At 43.6% G+C, this 19,062-nt stretch overlaps 1 protein-coding gene across 1 annotated transcript in view; it reads right to left on the bottom strand.

Annotated features, from left to right (window-relative positions):
- The window catches only part of LOC106811657 (reticulon-4-like), a gene marked incomplete in the record, with an annotated part of 31,700 nt that overhangs the window by 5,935 nt on the left and 6,703 nt on the right, over positions 1 to 19,062 (bottom strand). Inside the window, 3 exon segments of the mRNA XM_014815359.1 lie at positions 24 to 38; positions 1,080 to 1,287; positions 17,787 to 17,870. Of these exon segments, the coding sequence (XP_014670845.1) occupies positions 24 to 38; positions 1,080 to 1,287; positions 17,787 to 17,870 (307 nt within the window).

Raw genomic sequence — 19,062 nt, 5'->3', positions numbered from 1 at the left:
CGATACAAACACAGAATAACTACTTGTCCAAGAACTCCCTGCAAGACAAGGCGATACAAACACAGAATAACTACTTGTCCAGAATAATAACTGCAGAATAACTACAACTGCTTGTCCAAGAACTCCCTGCAAGACAAGACAATTGCAGAATCTTTACGCTGGTACAGCTGCACGTGGTGATTTCAAAGACGAGTTTTGTGCAACAAGCACAACCTAATGTACTATGTAAAATGGCATAATGTAAACTAATCATATAAGCATGTTTACTCCAATGCAAAGCAGTGCTTTTTTAACGTGTCTATTGGCATTTACATCCCAAGACAATAATTATAACAATAATTAACACATAACAGATACCTTAACCGTTCAATCTTAACCAATACGGTAGGTGCTGCCACCTAATGGGTACATTTATCCCAAATGAATGGACTCGATTGAAAATGAATTTTAACCCTCGCCGAACACGCCTAGACTTAATTCCAGCATGTACAGGGGTAGAAATTAACTTTTAAACACTTTTAAATTTCCCTCAAAAAGAAGGAGTCCGCAGCAAAATGAGGGAGTCCGCAGTCTGAAGTTCAAAATTAAATATATTAACAATAACGCATGTGCTTATTTTTAAGATTCATGCGGTTGCACGTCTGCCAAATTTTCTTTGGACTTTTACTGGAAAAATATGGTAATTCTGCGAGGCCGTGCTCTGGAACGAACTAGTTAGAATGGCAGAATTTTCAGGGAGTCACACGGACTCCTGCATATATGTCAAATATGCAATATGTCAAATCAGGGAGTCCGACACTAAATCAGGGAGTATTTGACTCCAGACTCCCGATAATTTCGCACCCTGATTTATATCTCTTACGATCCGCATTATTCAGACGAGTCTGCATTTTATACAGCGTGTATATCTCTTACGATCCGCATTATTCAGACGAGTCTGCATTTTATACAGCGCGTATATCTCTTACAATCCATTTTATATACGGGGATTTTAGTAGTTTAGGATATTAGTTGCTGCTTTTTATACAGCGAGGGGTCAACGGAGAATCGATCGCGTTTCTTCGTGCGTGCACACTCACTTGAACGGATGTCCCTCGGAGGACTTCTGTACGGCCTGGACCGCCTTCTTGTAGACGTAGAAGGAGATGGTGACAGTCAGCAGGGCAATGCTTGCATAGGTGAGCACCAGCATGAGAGAGAAGTAACTGACCATCAGCAGAACCAGCAGAGTGGAGCCGAAGCAGACGCCGGACTTCTTCAGGTCCCTCCAGTACACCAGGTCCACGACTGCAACGACGATCACCGCGAAATCAATCACTACGAGACGAAAATATAGATAGCAGGGCTTCAAGTGACCATTGTCAAAAATAAAGGGATAAAATTAATATAGGACATTTTTCAGAAAAATATATGGCTAATATATAGGTAAAGGTAGGTTTAATCCTATTAATTTATAGATAAATAAAGGTTTATTATAGCAGAGCGCAGGACATTTTCACGACGACATTTGCCATTCGTATATTTCATTACTTGTCATTACTTTTGTCACTACTTGTCATACTGTTCATGTTGTGTACAAGACAATGTACCAATTACCGAATCACACGTGTTGACAACAATAGCACTATGTAACCGCAAAGTTGAATCAGACTAGCATTAATTTTCTCCTAGCAAATTCTCTGTGCCCATGCACTCATAACGTAGTGCAGAAAACGAGATCTAATGCTAGATTCCAATTAGCCAACATAATAATAGCTACCAAGGAAACGCTATACATCCACCTAATACTTCAGCATATATGCACACATGTTTACCCATAAGTGGGATTGGGAAATACGTACACAATATTGCATGAGTCATAGTCGTTGAACTTGCTTGGGTAAATGTTGGTAATAGACAACGCAATGGAAAAGGGCTGGTGTGAGTTTTTTTGTCGGTTTTTTTGGTGGGAGTTTTTACTTGGCCACCCTTTTCAAATGTTTTTTTAGTTTAAAGAGATTAACCTCGAAACTAAAACTGCTAATGTTGCCAGAATGCCAATCCTATCACAGGTCACAGCTGCATAGCTAGTAGCTACAGTGAGGTATAGGGGGCTTCTCACCAGCTATTTACCCACCTTATGTATATGTATAAGTAAACAAAACAACAACAATAACAACAGCAGCAGCAGCAGCACCAGTAACAACAACAACAACTACAACAACAGGCACATCTTCTCATCAAATCCAGGTGGTGTGAATAACATACAACATAAGATAAACACACGCAAAGCGCACTAACAACTGAAGAGGCCGAATTCAGGTCTCCCGCTTGGTAGACCGGAACCAAAAACAATAAAATTGGATATGTTAGGGTGTGCCCCTTTCAGCTAATTGCCTTCCTTCGGCATCATAGCGGTAACTAAATGCCCGCCTTGTACAGTCTTATAACCAGTAATGCCTGTCCATTTACACCCCCTATAAAAGAAAATATACAAGCTAGAAGCTTTTTAAAATGCTAGAAATTTCCTACACATAGTATTAGTAAACATACCTAAACATTTCATTGTGAGCTTTACACCCAATTAGACCCAATTTTTAAACCCAATACATTATTACCCAAGACTACAGTTATAGTACATACAGTACTAAATTTTTGCAGTAAAGTAAACATTACAGCTGCCACATAAAATATACTAGCTAATAGTAATACGTATTATCACCCATACTAATCACGTTTCTTAATCCTGCCGTTGGCCGAAAATGGCAGAATCACTCCAGAATTGACAAGATACACATCACGTGCGCATGCACGTTTCTCTTTTCATTTTCTCCATACATCCAATCGCCAACATGCCTTTCTCCCTGTTCTCTATGACATTTGCGTCCTAGTATGCAGTAAGTTGTTGTGTTGCATTAAACCTCTTCCGACGATCCAAAAGTTGATAAAGTTCTAGCAGGAGATGGCAGCGCATTGATCGTGTGCATATTTAGCTGGCTCCCCCTTTAGTCACTCTCAATCGGCACACAACTCACTGCAGACATCGTACAGTTCTCAATAAAACCTTCACAACCAACGGCGCTTTTCGCTTTAGACTTCGATTCTAAGCTAACTAAACATTGTGCCAAAACCAGACGGAAAGGCTTATATAGACGCATAACACGTTTCTAGGTTTTACAGTGAATGACTTTATCAACGACTGCAGTTAGATTATGCATGAATGTTTTCATTGCAGCCCATGTTCAGGCTTAAAATCTTGTATTATCTTCACGAGTGGTGGTTTTACAGCGGGTTGAGAGAACGCCTATTATTAGCTTCAAGAACGGCGGCACTTTCATGGATTGGGGCAGAACGCGTACAAGTATCAGGCGTGGAGGGATATCATGAGAGTGGGGGGAGACAGAATACCATGTATCAGTATCATCATGGGTGGCCGCACATACGCGGTGGTGGAGGGAAAACACCTTGTATCAGTCTCAGAAGTGAGGGCACATCATGGGATGGGGTAACAACACCATGGCGTATCAGTCATACAAGTGTAGGCACATCATGGGATGGGGTAACAACACCATGGCGTATCAGTCATGAATACAAGTGTGGCACATCAGGGATGGGGTAACAACACCAATGTGCGTATCAGTCATGAATACAGTGTAGGCACAATCGTGGGCTTTGGTGGACTACACCATGATCATGTTATGCTCATACACAGTGAGGCACATCATGGGATGAGATGAAACATGCACGATGATGTATCAGTCATACAAGTGTAGGCAACATCATGGGAAGGGGTAACCAAACACATGGCGGTATCAGTGCATAACAAGTGTGATGGCACATCATGGGAATGAGGAACAGCACCAATGAGTGTATCAAGTCCATGACAAGTGTTAGGCACATGCATCGGGAGACGGTGGCTACACCCATGTCAATGGATCAAGTATCAGTCACATAAGTGGAGGCCCATTCATGGGATGGGAGAACAACAACATGACGTAACAGTCATACAAAGTGCTAGGTAGCACCACAGTCCTGGGGCTGGTGGAACTAACCACCATGGATCATGTATACAGTCCATACAAGTGTAGGCACATTCATGGGATGGGGGGAACACAAAAAAAACCATGACGTTATCAGTCATACAAGTGTAGGCACATCATGGGATGGGTGATACAGGCACCATGATGTATCCAGTCATACAAGTTGTAGGCACATCATGGGAATGGTGGAAACAGCCGATGACGTATCTAGTCATTACAAGTGAGGCACTGCAATGGATGGGGGAACAAACACCATGACGTATCAGTCAATACCAAGTGTAGGCCCATCGTGGAATTGGTGAAAAACAGGTCACCATGATGTAATCAGTCATACAAGTGGATGGGACAGTCAATAGGATGAGGGAACAACACCAATGACGTATCAGTCATACAAGTGGAGCACATCATGGGAATGGGTTGAAACAGCACCATTGACGGTAATCAGTCATAAACAGTGTGTACGGCATCAGTCTGGGATGGGGGAACAACGACCATGATGTATCAGTCATTACATTAGTGTAAGCACACAATAGTGATGAGGGAACAGGCAGCCATGAACGTTATCAAGTCATGACAAGTGTTAGGCACCATCATGGGATGGTGGAAAAACAGCACGCATGATGTATCAAGTCATGACTACAGAAGTGTAGGCACCATCATCGGGATAGGGAACAGCACCAATGATGTATCAAATCATTACAAGTGTAGCACATCATGGGATGGTTGAAACAACACCCTGATTTCAGTCATACATGTGTAGGCACATCGGGTGGATGGTTGAAACCAGCATCATGGATGTACAGTCATACACAGTTGTAGGCACATCATGGGCTGGTTGGGACTATCACCATGTCAATAGATCATGTATCAGTCTACATAGCCGTGTAAGGCACTCATGGGATGGGGGAAAGCCCATGATGTTCAAGTCATACAAAAGTGTAGGCGCCATCATTGGGATGAGGGAAACAGCACCATGGATGTTATATCAGTCATGGAATACCAGTGTGGCACAGTGTCGTGGGATGGTGAAACAGCACCTGATGTAATCAGTCAATACAGTGTAGGCTACATCATGGATGGTGAAACAGCGACCATGATGTACTCAGGTCATACATGTGGTTAAGGCACGATATGGGGATGGGGGAACAAGCACAATCGATGTATCAGCTTCATGACAAGGTGATAGGCAACATCATGGATTGGTGAAACAGCACCAATGATGGTAAATCAGATCATACATGTGTAGCACCATTCATGGGAATGGTGAAACAGTCATCGCATGAACGTATCAGTCAATACATGTGTAAGGCACATCATGGGGATTGGTGAAACAGGCACGCATGATGTATCAGTCATTCAATTGTGGTAGGCACATCATGGGATGGGGCAACGACACTATGTCAGACGTATCATAACCGAGTGGAGGCACGTCCGATCGGGCGTGGGGGGAAGGGACAAAGACCGCTGTGTCTTATGCATAGGGCACGTCGGGGCAGTGGAGAAGATAAAACGGTGAACATCAATCTCATTAATTGACCCGGTCGGTAATGTTATCCGGGCTTTCTTCTTCCGGAATGTTCGGTGCAATTTTAATCAATATGTCCGTCAATTTTTTCCATGCAGCCAAACTGTAACTGCCTAAAATGAACTTAACCACGTCATTCCTGGTTTCTCGCGACATGGCCTTGTTCAAAATAACATCGAGTTATTAGTTTATCAGTTATTAGTAAGTTCATTTAACATCATTTCTTCGATTATCAATTCACAACACGGGGATCCTAAACAGGCAACATAACTGATTACTTGGACGTCATTTTTCTTCAACTTCTCTACTTGACATCACGAATTGGCGAGTGTCCTCTCTCTCTCTCTCTCGTCGCCTCGCGTGCGCTCGCGGGCTCGCTCTCTCTCGTCGTGGGATCTCTTCTCTCTCTCACCTCATCTCCGGGTCTCTCTTTCTCTCGTCGTCTCTCTCGCTCTCTCTCTCTCTCTCTCTCCCGCTCTCTCTCTCTCTCACGTCATTCAATCAGACCATTATTATGACCTATTGGTGGATCACAAAACGACCAATAACCTCACTTTTCGACAGTCCCCCCCCCCCGAGTGAACCTACTTTAGTGATCATCGGCAAAAATAATAACTAATCATGGGGTGTTCTATTTTGATTGTTCCCTAATCACTCTTAAGACTACACAAGATAAAAACACACAAACACCGGTAAAAAAATATGCAACAACACCTAAAAACCTAAGATTAAGTAGGCAGCACACTAAAAAACCGAAGGCAGCGTGTGCACGCTGAGGCAATGGGAGATCTAGTAACATAGTGAAGGGGGAGGTGGGGGGCGGCAAAATAATTCGAACTTCGTCGCTTTTTCCTCTGCAGTACATCAAGTACAGCGTAGCCTTCAGTCCTCAGTGCCGCTCTTCGCTCATCGTTCTCGAGGTCTGCTGTCTCTCTCATCCTCTCATCGGAGTCGGATAGAGAAACAAGGTCTCTCTTCTCTCCTCCATCTCTCATCCTCTCTCATCTCTCCTCGCTTCGGTCGTCGCTCTCTCTCTCTTCTCTCTCTTGCTCTCTCATCTCTCTCCAGCTCTCTCGCTCTCTCTCTTTCTGTCTCTCTTCTTTTTTTGTCTCTCTCTCCTCTCTCTCTCTCTCTCCTCTCTCTCTCTCTCTCTCCCGCTGTCTGCGTCTAGCCTGGATGTCATTACGGCAGCGAGCGAGCTCTGCTTCTGCTGCTGCCTTCGTTTATGTTCTCTTCGTTAGCGGCAAACACCCATGGCAACCAACCTCTCCACGACGGGTAAATTACCAAACGCACCACAACATCTACACCCCGTCTACGGCAGAAGAAGAGGGGGAAACGTGCAGGGAAGCCGCGTGCGCTCGTTGCCACCTGCTTTTCCAGTGTTATTCGATGAGAAGCTTGACAAGATATGTAGTTATATACATTGTAGTATACATTGTAGTACGTATACATTATATATGTAGTTATATACATACAATATATATTAGTTCCATACATTTATCCGTCGGTCTATATATATAGCTGCATCTGCACATCTACGTTATGTTGTTCCTGGTTCGTTCCCACTCGCACGGTTTGTTCCCCACAGGCATAATGTATTTATTAGATATCATGAAGACGAACGCAATCAAACACTCGATCACGCACCCACGCGCACGCGCACACGCACACCCGCACGCACGCACGCACGCACGCACGCACGCACACACACACGCACACACGCACACACACACACACTACACCGCCCACATCATGCGCATCCACAATTCGCACGGCCATGGAGGGGGGGGCGGCGGACGACCTTATGAAGTAAAAGAAATCAGCCGAATTTGCCAAGCCTAAATCGATTATCATTTAACCAGGGTTTGCTATATTTACGCTTCGGATTGTACACGTATGTCTACAACCGTCCTCCTCGCGTGTGTGAGCGCGTGCACACATTCCATTGGCCCCCTCTCCCACAAGTTCTGTTCCCTCTTACTGTTTATAAAGTGACTCAGGGGTACGGATAACAGCGTCAGACAAGGCGCACCCACACACGATCCGCACACCGCCCCACAACTATCTCCACGGCGGTGAATCATCACCACTAGCCGATCGCGCTCTCCAGCTTTCTTCTTTCCCAGAAGAAAATAAATAGATTCCTGGCGGTGGGAGCGGTTGCTCGGACGGTCCGTTGTCCAGCAAGAGAAATCTACAAAGGCTTCCGTGTTACCTCACTCGCGCACCTCAAAAAGGCCCCGACCGTGAGCAGATAGCTTTAGTCTTGTTTACCAGATGCAAACAGTGCTATTCGCGTATAGTCTATGAATAAATAGACTCATCACTTTTATCACTTGCGGCGGTTAGATTGCGATGCTGCAAAACTCTGCGCTCAGAGAGAACGTACATGGAATGGAATAGCAAGCTATAGAAAAGAGTGCGCATTTATTGTGTAGCAGTGTATATTCGCCGGTGCAAAAATTGCCGGGATTGCTAGATACAGCCCAACTGACGAACCGACAGACTGCGGCATAGAACTGGAGTAGAACTGATTCCAGCTCAACTAAATTCAGCTAAAATTACGACTTTAATAGAAATAAAAGGATTATGAAGAAATTGTCAACCTCTACACGCAAAAAGCTAACTGTGTGGATCCAATAAAATCCTATCTGTGATTCCCAAATAAAACCAACACGCCGCCCTTCGCAGATTCTGTCGTATAGTCAGTCGGTAATAAAATATACGGGCCAAAATGCTTACACTGTAAACACGTATATTATCTAACTATACACAACATCAACACAGCTTGTTATGGCGAGCCTTTACGTCTATATGCCAACCCATCTCCAGGGGCAACGACTGCATCTGAAAATTACCTACTTGACATTTAGATAGCTCAACGATATGGTCAAACATTGCACACACTCACTCCACTTGCTACGGCTAATGTATAGTTTAGCCATAGTTGACCAAGCAGCGCCACAGTTGAGGGATATATATAATTTAGTGGACTGAAACTACAGATATTGTAGTGAAACATGGGCTGATGCACTGATGTTCCTCGAATTTTGATTAAAAAATATCTCAATTTCCCTGTAAGCTACCAAGACTTCTTGCCAAACATCAACGAGGAAGAATTCTACCATTCGTCTCACCGTTTCTTTGCATTTTCATTAGTCACTACTTAATACTAAAACGCAGAGCAGTTAACAAGTCTAAATCCTCGTTTCAACTTCCACATTTGAAATTGTCTTTAAAAGACGTTTGTTATCTCCCCTTGTCAACTCAAATGTTGATTGTCATTTCCAATATCGAATGTTTTTTAACACAATTGCGTCACAAGACGAGCGAAATTGGTTTTCCAGGGACGTGGAATGTCATTTTACAGCAAGAAACGTCATGAATAGTACGTTTAAATTTCTTCACTTTTAAAAGTTCCAATCCCCGAGATGAAACACAAAACGTGACCAAGACAATACAATGTTCAGCATGACTCGCCAAATTTGTAAACAAATAATACATATTACAGTTACACTGATTGTATTGTTTCAATCTTTTTCAAAACATTACACATCGGCAACCAAATCCCAGTTACACACATACTCTCGAGCCAACGACAACAGCATTATTATATATATTCACGTAGCGCCTAGATTCCAGCTGGCACAGAAATCTCTCTGCATCGCAACGATGACTTAATTTACATACACACGATCCACTCACTCATCTTCACGTTTCTCACTCGGCCCATCCCTGCGCGCTGGTGTTTGCATACGTACATCGATTGTGCGCGGAAGCTGACCAACCGACCGACCGACCGAGCTGTACGTGTTTGTGTACCAGCGTCTGCACGTCTTGGCGTGATTTTCTCGTCTGCGTCTGTGTAAGTAATGCAGGCAGGGGCCTCTCTCTCCCTTCTTTCTATGTCTCTCTATCCTCACTTTCTCTATCTCTCCCTCTCTCTGTCTCTCTCTCTCTCTCCTCTCTTTCTCTGTCTCTGCCTCTGCCTCTCTCTCCTCTCTCTCCTCTCTTTCTCTCTCTTCTCTCTTTCTCTGTCTCTCTCTCTCTCTCAACTCTCTTTATATGTCTCTCTATCCTCTCTTTTTCTGTCTGTCTCTCTCCCCTCTCGCGCGCTCTCTCTCTCACTCCATCTATTTTTCTCTCTGTGTTTCTCTCTCCCCTTCTCCTCTTCCCCTCCCTACTTCACAACATCCGTAGACCCGGAGATTCGCGATTATGTAGCATCACATTATCTGGGACGCCATTACTGATTCCAGCACACTCCACATCTGCAGTCTGGGGAATAAGCCTGACGTCAAGGGTAATTTCAGCCAAAACTCATCTACAAAAAGAAGCCCGCAGCTGATGCGATCCTGGCCACGGCTAGACATTTTGTTCTTCACTGTTTGAAACGGCAGACATTTCAGACATTCCCGTGGAAATCGACAGAGCAGAATGGATCGACCAATTCCCGCAAACCTCCAGAGCAACTCGCAACAATTAATGGGGGAGCAACACCACAGTGAAGCCAGTGCAACGCTAATGTACTGCAGCGCCAGTGAAGAACTTCTTCTCCTTGAAAATTTTATATCATGCTATCGTCTACTAGCTACGGCCACAGAGCTTCGTGTTTGCACGACCACAGCTGCACGCTTTTAACTATTTTGTCATAAATCGACAACTCAAACACCGCCATCGGGGCGTTTAAAATAATAAAGCTAGCCTAAGCTGACAATGCCTGCCATGCTCGAGTTAACCGAAGCTATGTCTGGAGAAACTAGACTCCACTGATCAACCCGTGCAACGATGTTCCGACACAAGCACCGATGAAACGAGGCCACACCTGTTTGGGTAGAAATCAATAGAATAGAAACTGATAGATCACTCTCATGGGAAATGCTCACACCAAACAAGCCCAACAAGCAGAGCAGGGGTAATAGTAAGTAGGTGCAGGCAGCCAGGCAAGCAGGCAGGCAGGCAGGCAGGCAGGCAGGCAGGGAGGCAGGCAGGCAGGGAGGGAGGCAGGCAGGGAGGAGGCAGGCAGGCAGGGAGGGAGGCAGGCAGGCAGGGAGGGAGGCAGGCAGGCAGGCCAGAAGGGAGGGAGAGAGGAAGGGAGGCAGGCAAGAAGGCAAGGAGGCATACAGGCAGGCAGGCAGACAGGCAGACAGGGAGGGAGGGAGTCAGACAGGGAGGGAGTCAGGCAGGCAGGCAGGCAGGCAGACAGGGAGGGAGTGAGTCAGACAGGGAGGGAGTTAGGCAGGCAGGTAGGCAAGCAGACAGGGAGTGAGTCAGACAGGGAGGGAGTCAGGCAGGGAGGGAGGGAGGCAGGCAGGCAAGCAAAGGCAGAACTACGGACAAAACTAGGACGCAGTTCTACCACAACCCACAACCTCGGTTGACAACAACGCTCCAGTACTCTGCCAAAACCTCTTAATTTCTTGTGCAAGTACGTCGACCACTCACGTTATTAACGCAAGACTGGAGAGCACGCACACCAACTCTAACGCTGAGAGGGTCTATGTCCGGAGGGTACCCTGGGTACGGTTCGATATATCGGAACGTACCCTGGTACTATCTAATATGCCGGACCGTACCTCGCCTACTCCACTAACGAGTCTAGGGAGTCGCCTACGCCTACTCCCTAACCCTAAGTTAACCATATCAGATAGTTACCAGGGTACGTTCCGATAGTACCCTGGGGGACATAGACCCTATGAACAACTCTAACAACACGCAGCGGGGGTGACAATGCCGCGAACTTGACGCGTTCACACCTAGCTCTAGAACTATATATAGCCCTTCGCTCTGCCACAGGCGCCTGTAGCAGAGCGAAGGGCTATAGTTCTAGAGCGCGTGCACACCCATCATGTGTCTTGCCCCTTATAATGACAAGGCGAGACCTCCAGAACTGCTACCATCTCTCTCTCTCTCTCTCTCTCTGACGAGCGTGAGCACTACTCCGTATAGCTCTAGAACTCAGTGGTGCTAGCCTGTTACTTCGGAAAATTGCGCCCAGCAATAATATAACGGGTTCTAGACTCACCGTGCTGTACTTAGGACAGGATTAGGACAGCGATGGTGACCTCCGCCATAGAGGGGGGGAGAGAGAGAGAGAGAGAGAGAGAGAGAGAGAGAGGGAGAAAGAGAGAGAGCGAGAGAGAGAGAGGGTAGTAGAGGAAGAGGGAGAGAGGGAGAAAGGAGACCCACATTCTGACAATGACACGACCACGTTGCTGGTTGTACTACGCAACTGACACGATTGACGAATATGCCATAAGCGCTTGGATTATACATTCTGATGAACAGCCCAGCACTCGAGGCCGCCACGTCCATGTGTCAGAGGGTCCATAGTCTACAATGTCCATATAAGGGCATACCATCACCTTCCTGTGTGAGACTTAAATGTATGATACTTCCTGACTGCTACTACCCATACATATTCACCAATCTATCGCATGTTCCTCTCAATCATAGGTCTGCGTGTTCATTCACTGTCATTTACAAGATGTAAAACCTGATACAATTATATTTCAATAAGAGTTGCACCGTCCAACGAACAAGGAATTTCACGGATTATGATTGACAACCTGACCGCAAATTTAATCGACTTTGCTTTGTAGTCTGAGTCGGGGGCTGTGGGGGTTTCACTAAGTGTAGATTTGCAGACTTTCGTGTAGCACAAGGAGACAGGAACACAATTAAAAATGGGTGGGATAAAATACATGTATGCATTCATAATAAATGCTTTTATAATGACGCACATCTTTGTCATGCTTTTGCTAATTTAAGTTTAATAGAAATCTGTACACTTGTAAGCATTACATCATAAGCATTCACACATTACCGAGAAATTCACAAAGATTTGGCAGGAGTAAAGTAACCCCGCCGATAGAATTGTATCACGCAAGATATCTCCATGTAACTATTGGTTGGTATGTAACTTAGTGGCTGCCATTTGAGCCATAAGCAAAATCTTTCATTCAAAATTCAGACTCAACCGAGAAATTTATCAAATTACAATAGGAAGTAAAAAATGTGAATTAAAATCTAGTTGAAACTGTGGCATTCATTCAACATTTTAGTTATTACAGTAAAGAGCAAACCCTGCTTGAAATCAACATGCTTTTTTATTAGTGTTACTGTTAGAGAATCTTGCAGTTATGGACCTACTTTTGGCACATTATAATAAATGATTCGTGAGCAAGGCAATTAATATCTACCAAAATGATGACGACACGTGTACAGCAGCTGTTGGTTTCAGCTTCTACAGTGCGTATTAATATTGGTGAATGTGGAGTTAATATCGTAGCTACGGCTCTCACCCTAGCATATGGCTTCTTACGTATATGCCAATATACCGAACGATTGTGAAGTTAGCTGTAATATTACAACAATATGTACCACATCACGCACCATTTAACCTTACCTCTACCTCCAGCCCTACACACACGGTATTTGCTAAAGCACTTTCCTATACCTAAACTCAATTATTCTACCAGAAACACTTCAAAAGGTACTACCGAGTGTTTGCTTGATAGAATTATCCCTACTGTAGCTATCAGAGATGCTGTGTTGTGTCAAAACCAGCCTAAGGAATTTCGTGGGTTCGTGCGTAACATAAGCCAAACCCAGCTGTAATTTCTCTCACTCCACGTATTTTTTAAACGAGCCCAGCAAATGCCTTGAAAGCCCCAGTTTGTTTGTTTTCCCAAGGCCAGCCTAGATGTGCTACCTCACTGCAGGCTTCACTGAGGTGGCTGCTGCTGGTGCTGCTGCTGCTACTGCTGCTGCTGCTGCTGCTGCTGCTGCTGCTGCTCCTGCTGCTGCTGCTGCTGCTACTACTACTGCTGCTGTTGCTTCTGCTGTTTTTGTTTCTGCTACTGCTTGTAACAATTTATATACACATTTTAGCTTTGTAGTATCCAGATGTCGGTTTTACACAAAATCAGGTTCAATACAATTTAGCGAAACTCATAGCATGTCATATCATAATATTAATAAATGCTGGTTTGGTAGAATGCAAATCATAGATGTTAAGTTCTCTGATATTGCTGAACTGCTTTCGTGCATTCAAAAACAAGTTAATAGCTGGAATGTTATCGCATATCATTTTCCCCTCTACACTAGCAATGCATGTGAACCTATCTATTTCATACTCAAATCATTCCGACTGAAGCTGTGGAAACGATGGATGCAAGTTTTGCCTTCAAAAACCAATGACGTACTTTTTTCCTGCACATCTGCCCAGTACATTCAGACAGGATGCAAAAAATTACACATCTGTTTAGTGCAGCAATCAAATGTACATGACTGTTGTGACAGGACTTTCCAGTTCGAACACGGCAAATAAATTAATAGTCTTAAATATCATAATAGTAGGAAATAGTAGGTCAGCAACCAGGCACTGTATTTTCTCTGGAAGTTGGGCTTCATGGATGGGCCTTGTCTGTCACTGTTCCATGGAGTTCCAGCTATTACTCAGCTTGAGATAGGGAGTGCCATAACATTCCTGCCTTTTTCACTGCCATTTCCCCAATGATGAAATCCAGAGTAGTCAGATTACTTGATAGGAATTCATTGGGCAACATCCCACGCTGCCTTACAAGTTACACATGGGCTTGGCATAGACATGTAACTATGTACACATTTTAATCTACAATGGTTAAAACATAAATAATGCGAAACCATGCAAGTCACGCACTTTTTCATACTATGTGTAAATAGCTATTGCAAATAAATTGGCTCCACGAAAGTCAAACGTATGCACTGATCAATCCTGGTATTGCTCCTAGTCTCAGTCTTGTGCACAGCTTCACTGAGACTTTGTCAACAAAGTACCTTTGCCTCGTGAGATTACATGAAAACCTATCTACGTGCTTACGGAAACCGGTGCATGTACAGTAATGCCCCACGATACGATAACTTGCATTACATATATTTACCCATGTACCATACATAATTTGTCAATTAGTACCACTGTACCACAGGGTTCATAGTAGTAAGACACATGTTGAAATAAGGACTTATACGACCCTTTCTGGAGGCCAAAATAAGACTTTTTTACGCAATTTTCTGATAGATCATTGACTATTAAAGTACACTAATAATATTTATATAAACAATTGCACAGCAGATTTAATTATTCCGTATTATATATACAACAATACTGCAAAAAATAAGGACTATTAAGTACTTTTCTAAGATTTCACAAAAAATAAGTACTAATAAGGGCCCTTATTTTATTTTTGGCAAAATAAGTACTTATAAGACTTTGGAAGACCCGCTACGAACCCTGTACCAGTTTACTCACGATTTGAAACGAAATTTCGCCCGTGCGTAATTTTTCAAACGAATGAATTGGACTTTCTACCTAAAAAAGCTCCCGATCCTGTGTTGCATTATTAAATGTTTAGCAATATTTACTTGCACTCATAATTATGTTCTGAGAATCAGTGCCCTGCACCAGATGACTCAAGTCAAGATACATGTCACCAATACTCATTCTAAACTACCTTTCCCCATGTTAAACTACCAAATATTCAATTGATATATATGTTTGCTAATGTTTACTTGCATTAATAACTAAACTTGTGTTGGGAGAGATCAGAAGATTATCTACTTCTTTTGATAAAACAAACCTTGTGTAGGAACGCACATTCCATTATATAAGGAAAGTCAATGCAACCGTTGAAGTTAACGAATTTCGAATTACAAACGATTTTACTGTCAGGGTGCGAAATTAATAACGCGAGTCCGGAGTCAAATACTCCCTGATTTACTGTCGGACTGCCTGATTTGACATATGCAGGAGTCTGTGTGACTCCCTGATAATCCTGTTATACTAACTAGTAGTAATTCGTTCAAGAGCACAGCCTCACGGAATTACCGTATTTGTTAGCAAATGTCCAAAGAAAATTTGGCAGACGTGCATCGCATGAATCTTCAAAATACGCACATGCGTTATTGTTGTTACACTTTAGTTTAGAACTTTAGATTGCGGACTCCCTCATTTTTCTATGGACTCCCTCTTTTTGAGGCCAGGGAATCCGTTGGACTCCCTTGTTCAAAAGTTAATTTCTACCCCTGTACTGTTATAACGTTGGTAATGCCGTGTATACCTTACATCTTTATACATGCCCTAACCAGAGAGACATGATACAAGATTGCGTGGCACAGCTTTGCTGTTGATCCCGAGCGCTGCGCGCGGATGAGACGCGCAGTTCCGCGGGATATGCGCACGCGACCGCGGGGATGTTCAAGTATGAAGCGCTGTCCGCAGTGGAGACGTGCGCCAAATTCTAGGACCGGCGCACATCTCCACAGCGGTCAGCGGATGGTCTGTAGTTTTAGAAGATAACAATGAAGACTTTGTTCTAAATAAGAACTATCGGCGGCTAAATAAGAGCAATATACAAACCTTTGAATTTCTTGACTAGTCAGTCAAAGGGCTTTTTGGGGATCCATTATGCAGAGCTTCCAATTGAAATGGCCCATAAAATTGTCAAGTGGAATTGTGTTTTTCGGAACCCCAAAGAAAATGTCTCCCTCTTACAAGCACCCCCTCCCTGATCAATCACGCATTCAGGCGTAAACAATAACAGAGATGAAATTGTGTTGAGTTTATTGCTCTTGGCGCACGTGCATTGACGTACAAGACTGATGAAAGGGCTCAAGGATAGAGAGCATGGTTGTGAGATCAAAGCCGATGTGTTACGCTACATAGTTGTCAATCTCGCCATGCTCTCTATCCTTGTACCACAGGCGGCTTGGAACGTCTCAATAAAAATAAATCTTCACACAATTTTTCACAATGATCGACCGCCTGTGTGCAAAATAGGTGAACGTATGTGAAACATATACGGTTAGTACTTACTGTGACATATCCGTGACTAACTGACACCACTAAATTCAATTGGTAAAATGTTCCATGCACCTTAAGAAATGTGAGAAATGACGAGGTTATCATCGCAGAACTCCCGAACATCGTACGTCACAAAGCTATAATATATATGTAAACAAACACGCGGGTTGCGACGTGCCTGCCTCCGAGATATCCATTTCGAGGCCCGCTAAGCCAAGCATAAAGCGCGCGGGCAAGACGTCACAAACACAGCTACGTTCATTGGCTAAAACAATCGAGTAGCGCGGTTAAGCCTGGCGCACATTGCTGAACATTTTCCCAAACAAATGTTTGTCCGAACAAATGTTTTTGTCTGGCAATGTGCGGGTGAACAATTGCTGAGCGCACATTGCCGAACATTTTCCCAAACAAATGTTTGTCCGAACAAATGTTTTTGTCTGGCAATGTGCGGGTGAACAATTGCTGAGCGCACATTGCCGAACATTTTGCAGCGAACAACCTCGTGGCGCCGTCTAGTAGCTGTGTAGTAAAGAGTCGAGTGATCGGCGTGTGCCCAATCGACGTGATAGGCATTTACAAATGTTCCTAGAATTGTCCGACATTCAGCGCACATTGACAAACATTCGACGAACAATGTTCGAGATACCAAACATTTCCGATTTTCAGAAACATTGTTCGGAACAAATGTTCGGCGACCTTTTTCACCGCACATTGCCGAACATTTCATGGAACATTGCTACGATAATGTTTTTGAGCAAAATGTTCGGCAATGTGCGCCGGGGCTTTAGAGATTTTCGGAATTATTTAATTTAAAAAAAAACTTCAATGTTCAATTAATGACGCACTCGTTCACTTCCGAAAGCGGGTTAAAATGCCTAATTTTTACACTTCGGTGCGAAATGCATCGGCCGGGCCTTTCATTATTTATGAAAAGCAGACAGTCTCACCAAACACCTCCACACAGTAACGGGTCACGTCCTTGACGCCCCATTCATGCCCATCAACGAAGAAGGTTTATTATTCCGATTACGGAGATGCTAAAATGCAGCAGAATTAAGGACGTAGCGCAGTGCGCTAAACGGCGTGCTATTTTCGTTTTTGTGCCAAACTCTATCGTAGGAAACCGTTCTAGCCTAGCAGAATGCCCTAGTTCCTGAGATCGGCGATTTGGTACTGTGATGGATCCCCACCTTATATTATATTATAGAGAGGTGCGGCGTAGGCTGTGATTGGAAGACACAAAGTGTCAATCCTCGGCGCGCCTCGGCATCATGGCCGCATCACGTCTAGACACATACCTTACCTTCCTGAGTCACATGCCTCACATACATTACTTAATACATGTATATACATACATGTACATCATGTCTTAATAGCTGTCAAGAGGATTACTTACATCGTGGGTCCCAGTTCTCCACGTTAAATATGCAACACTTTTCCTTGCTACTGGATGAAGTCACCTCGTCTGCCGGCGCATCAACTGCAATAGCCCAAACAAAATTACGTGTATTCAATTCAATTCAGAAGATTTATTCGTACTAAACGTATTAACTTATTTTTACGTATCAAACGATTTTCTGCGCTTATAGTTATGCACTGACATTCGATTAGTGTAAGTGCCATGACAACGAGTAACCTGCGTGAAGATGCTGGGATGCGCCTTGGAAAATGAAGCCTAGCCCCCACACCATTTTAAAAATATATTGGCAACAAATGTAATTACACACAGTTTTGGTTCCACTTACATGCCTGGTTGCTGCTTGATGATGAGTTGCTATTTATATATTAATGCCTGTTGTTGGGGGCACTATTCCTTCCCAAAGCAACACTATGACAGCATAGTGCCCCCAACAACAGGCATTAATGTTTTTAGTGCATCACATGACTTTGCAATCTACTCGGCAAATATGAAGTGAATAAGACAAAGTTTCTTAAACGAACAATTTCAATTTGTATTAAAACACAATGCGTTATAATAACAATGCGTCGTGCAAGCAATAGTGCCCGCTCAGGTGGGCACTATTGTTTCATAGTACCTGCGACGTTATCCAATGGAATTTCAACGATTTATCATGTGATGCACTAATCGATAATAGTTGTAAAACGAACTACAACCGATCACAATTTGTGTCTAGGTGTTCATAATAATTATTAAATTATATAGATTCATCAGCACATGCCCACAGTGCTCAGCTTACCGCAAAAACATTCACAGTTGTCTAGTATAAATATAACATAATGCAATACATAGTAGTTAACCATAGGCAGGTGGAAATTTCTTCATTGCCATCTCCTGAGATCAGAACAAAAGAGGTATACAGTGCATTACTGGACACGCCCAACAAACTCAATAATGGCGCTGGATTAGCCCGACCAGGCTGTGCGACCGATTGTCTATACTAGTACCTTACTACCTAATTAGTAGCCACAAGTTCCCATCTCGCTTAACACTACGTGGCGTGTAACTAGTCGGAGAGCCTGGTCGGTTTACCTAATTAGGTACAATTATAGTTATACTTCTAACCCTAACAAGACCGTTTCTTGGAGCTAGCGCCGGATATATATTCTAAAATAAAAAATGTTTAAAATGCTTTCTTGAGTTCCAACTCTTAACTATAGCACAAAAAGTCACTGTGCTGTGGGTGTGGCAAATCACATGCGCTTCCCAAAAA

The sequence above is a fragment of the Priapulus caudatus genome, unplaced genomic scaffold (assembly GCF_000485595.1).
Source record: "Priapulus caudatus unplaced genomic scaffold, Priapulus_caudatus-5.0.1 Scaffold560, whole genome shotgun sequence".
Lineage (NCBI taxonomy): Eukaryota > Metazoa > Priapulida > Priapulimorpha > Priapulimorphida > Priapulidae > Priapulus > Priapulus caudatus.
The sequence above is the reverse complement of the archived record's forward strand: the minus strand, read 5'-3'. Positions and strand labels throughout refer to the sequence as shown.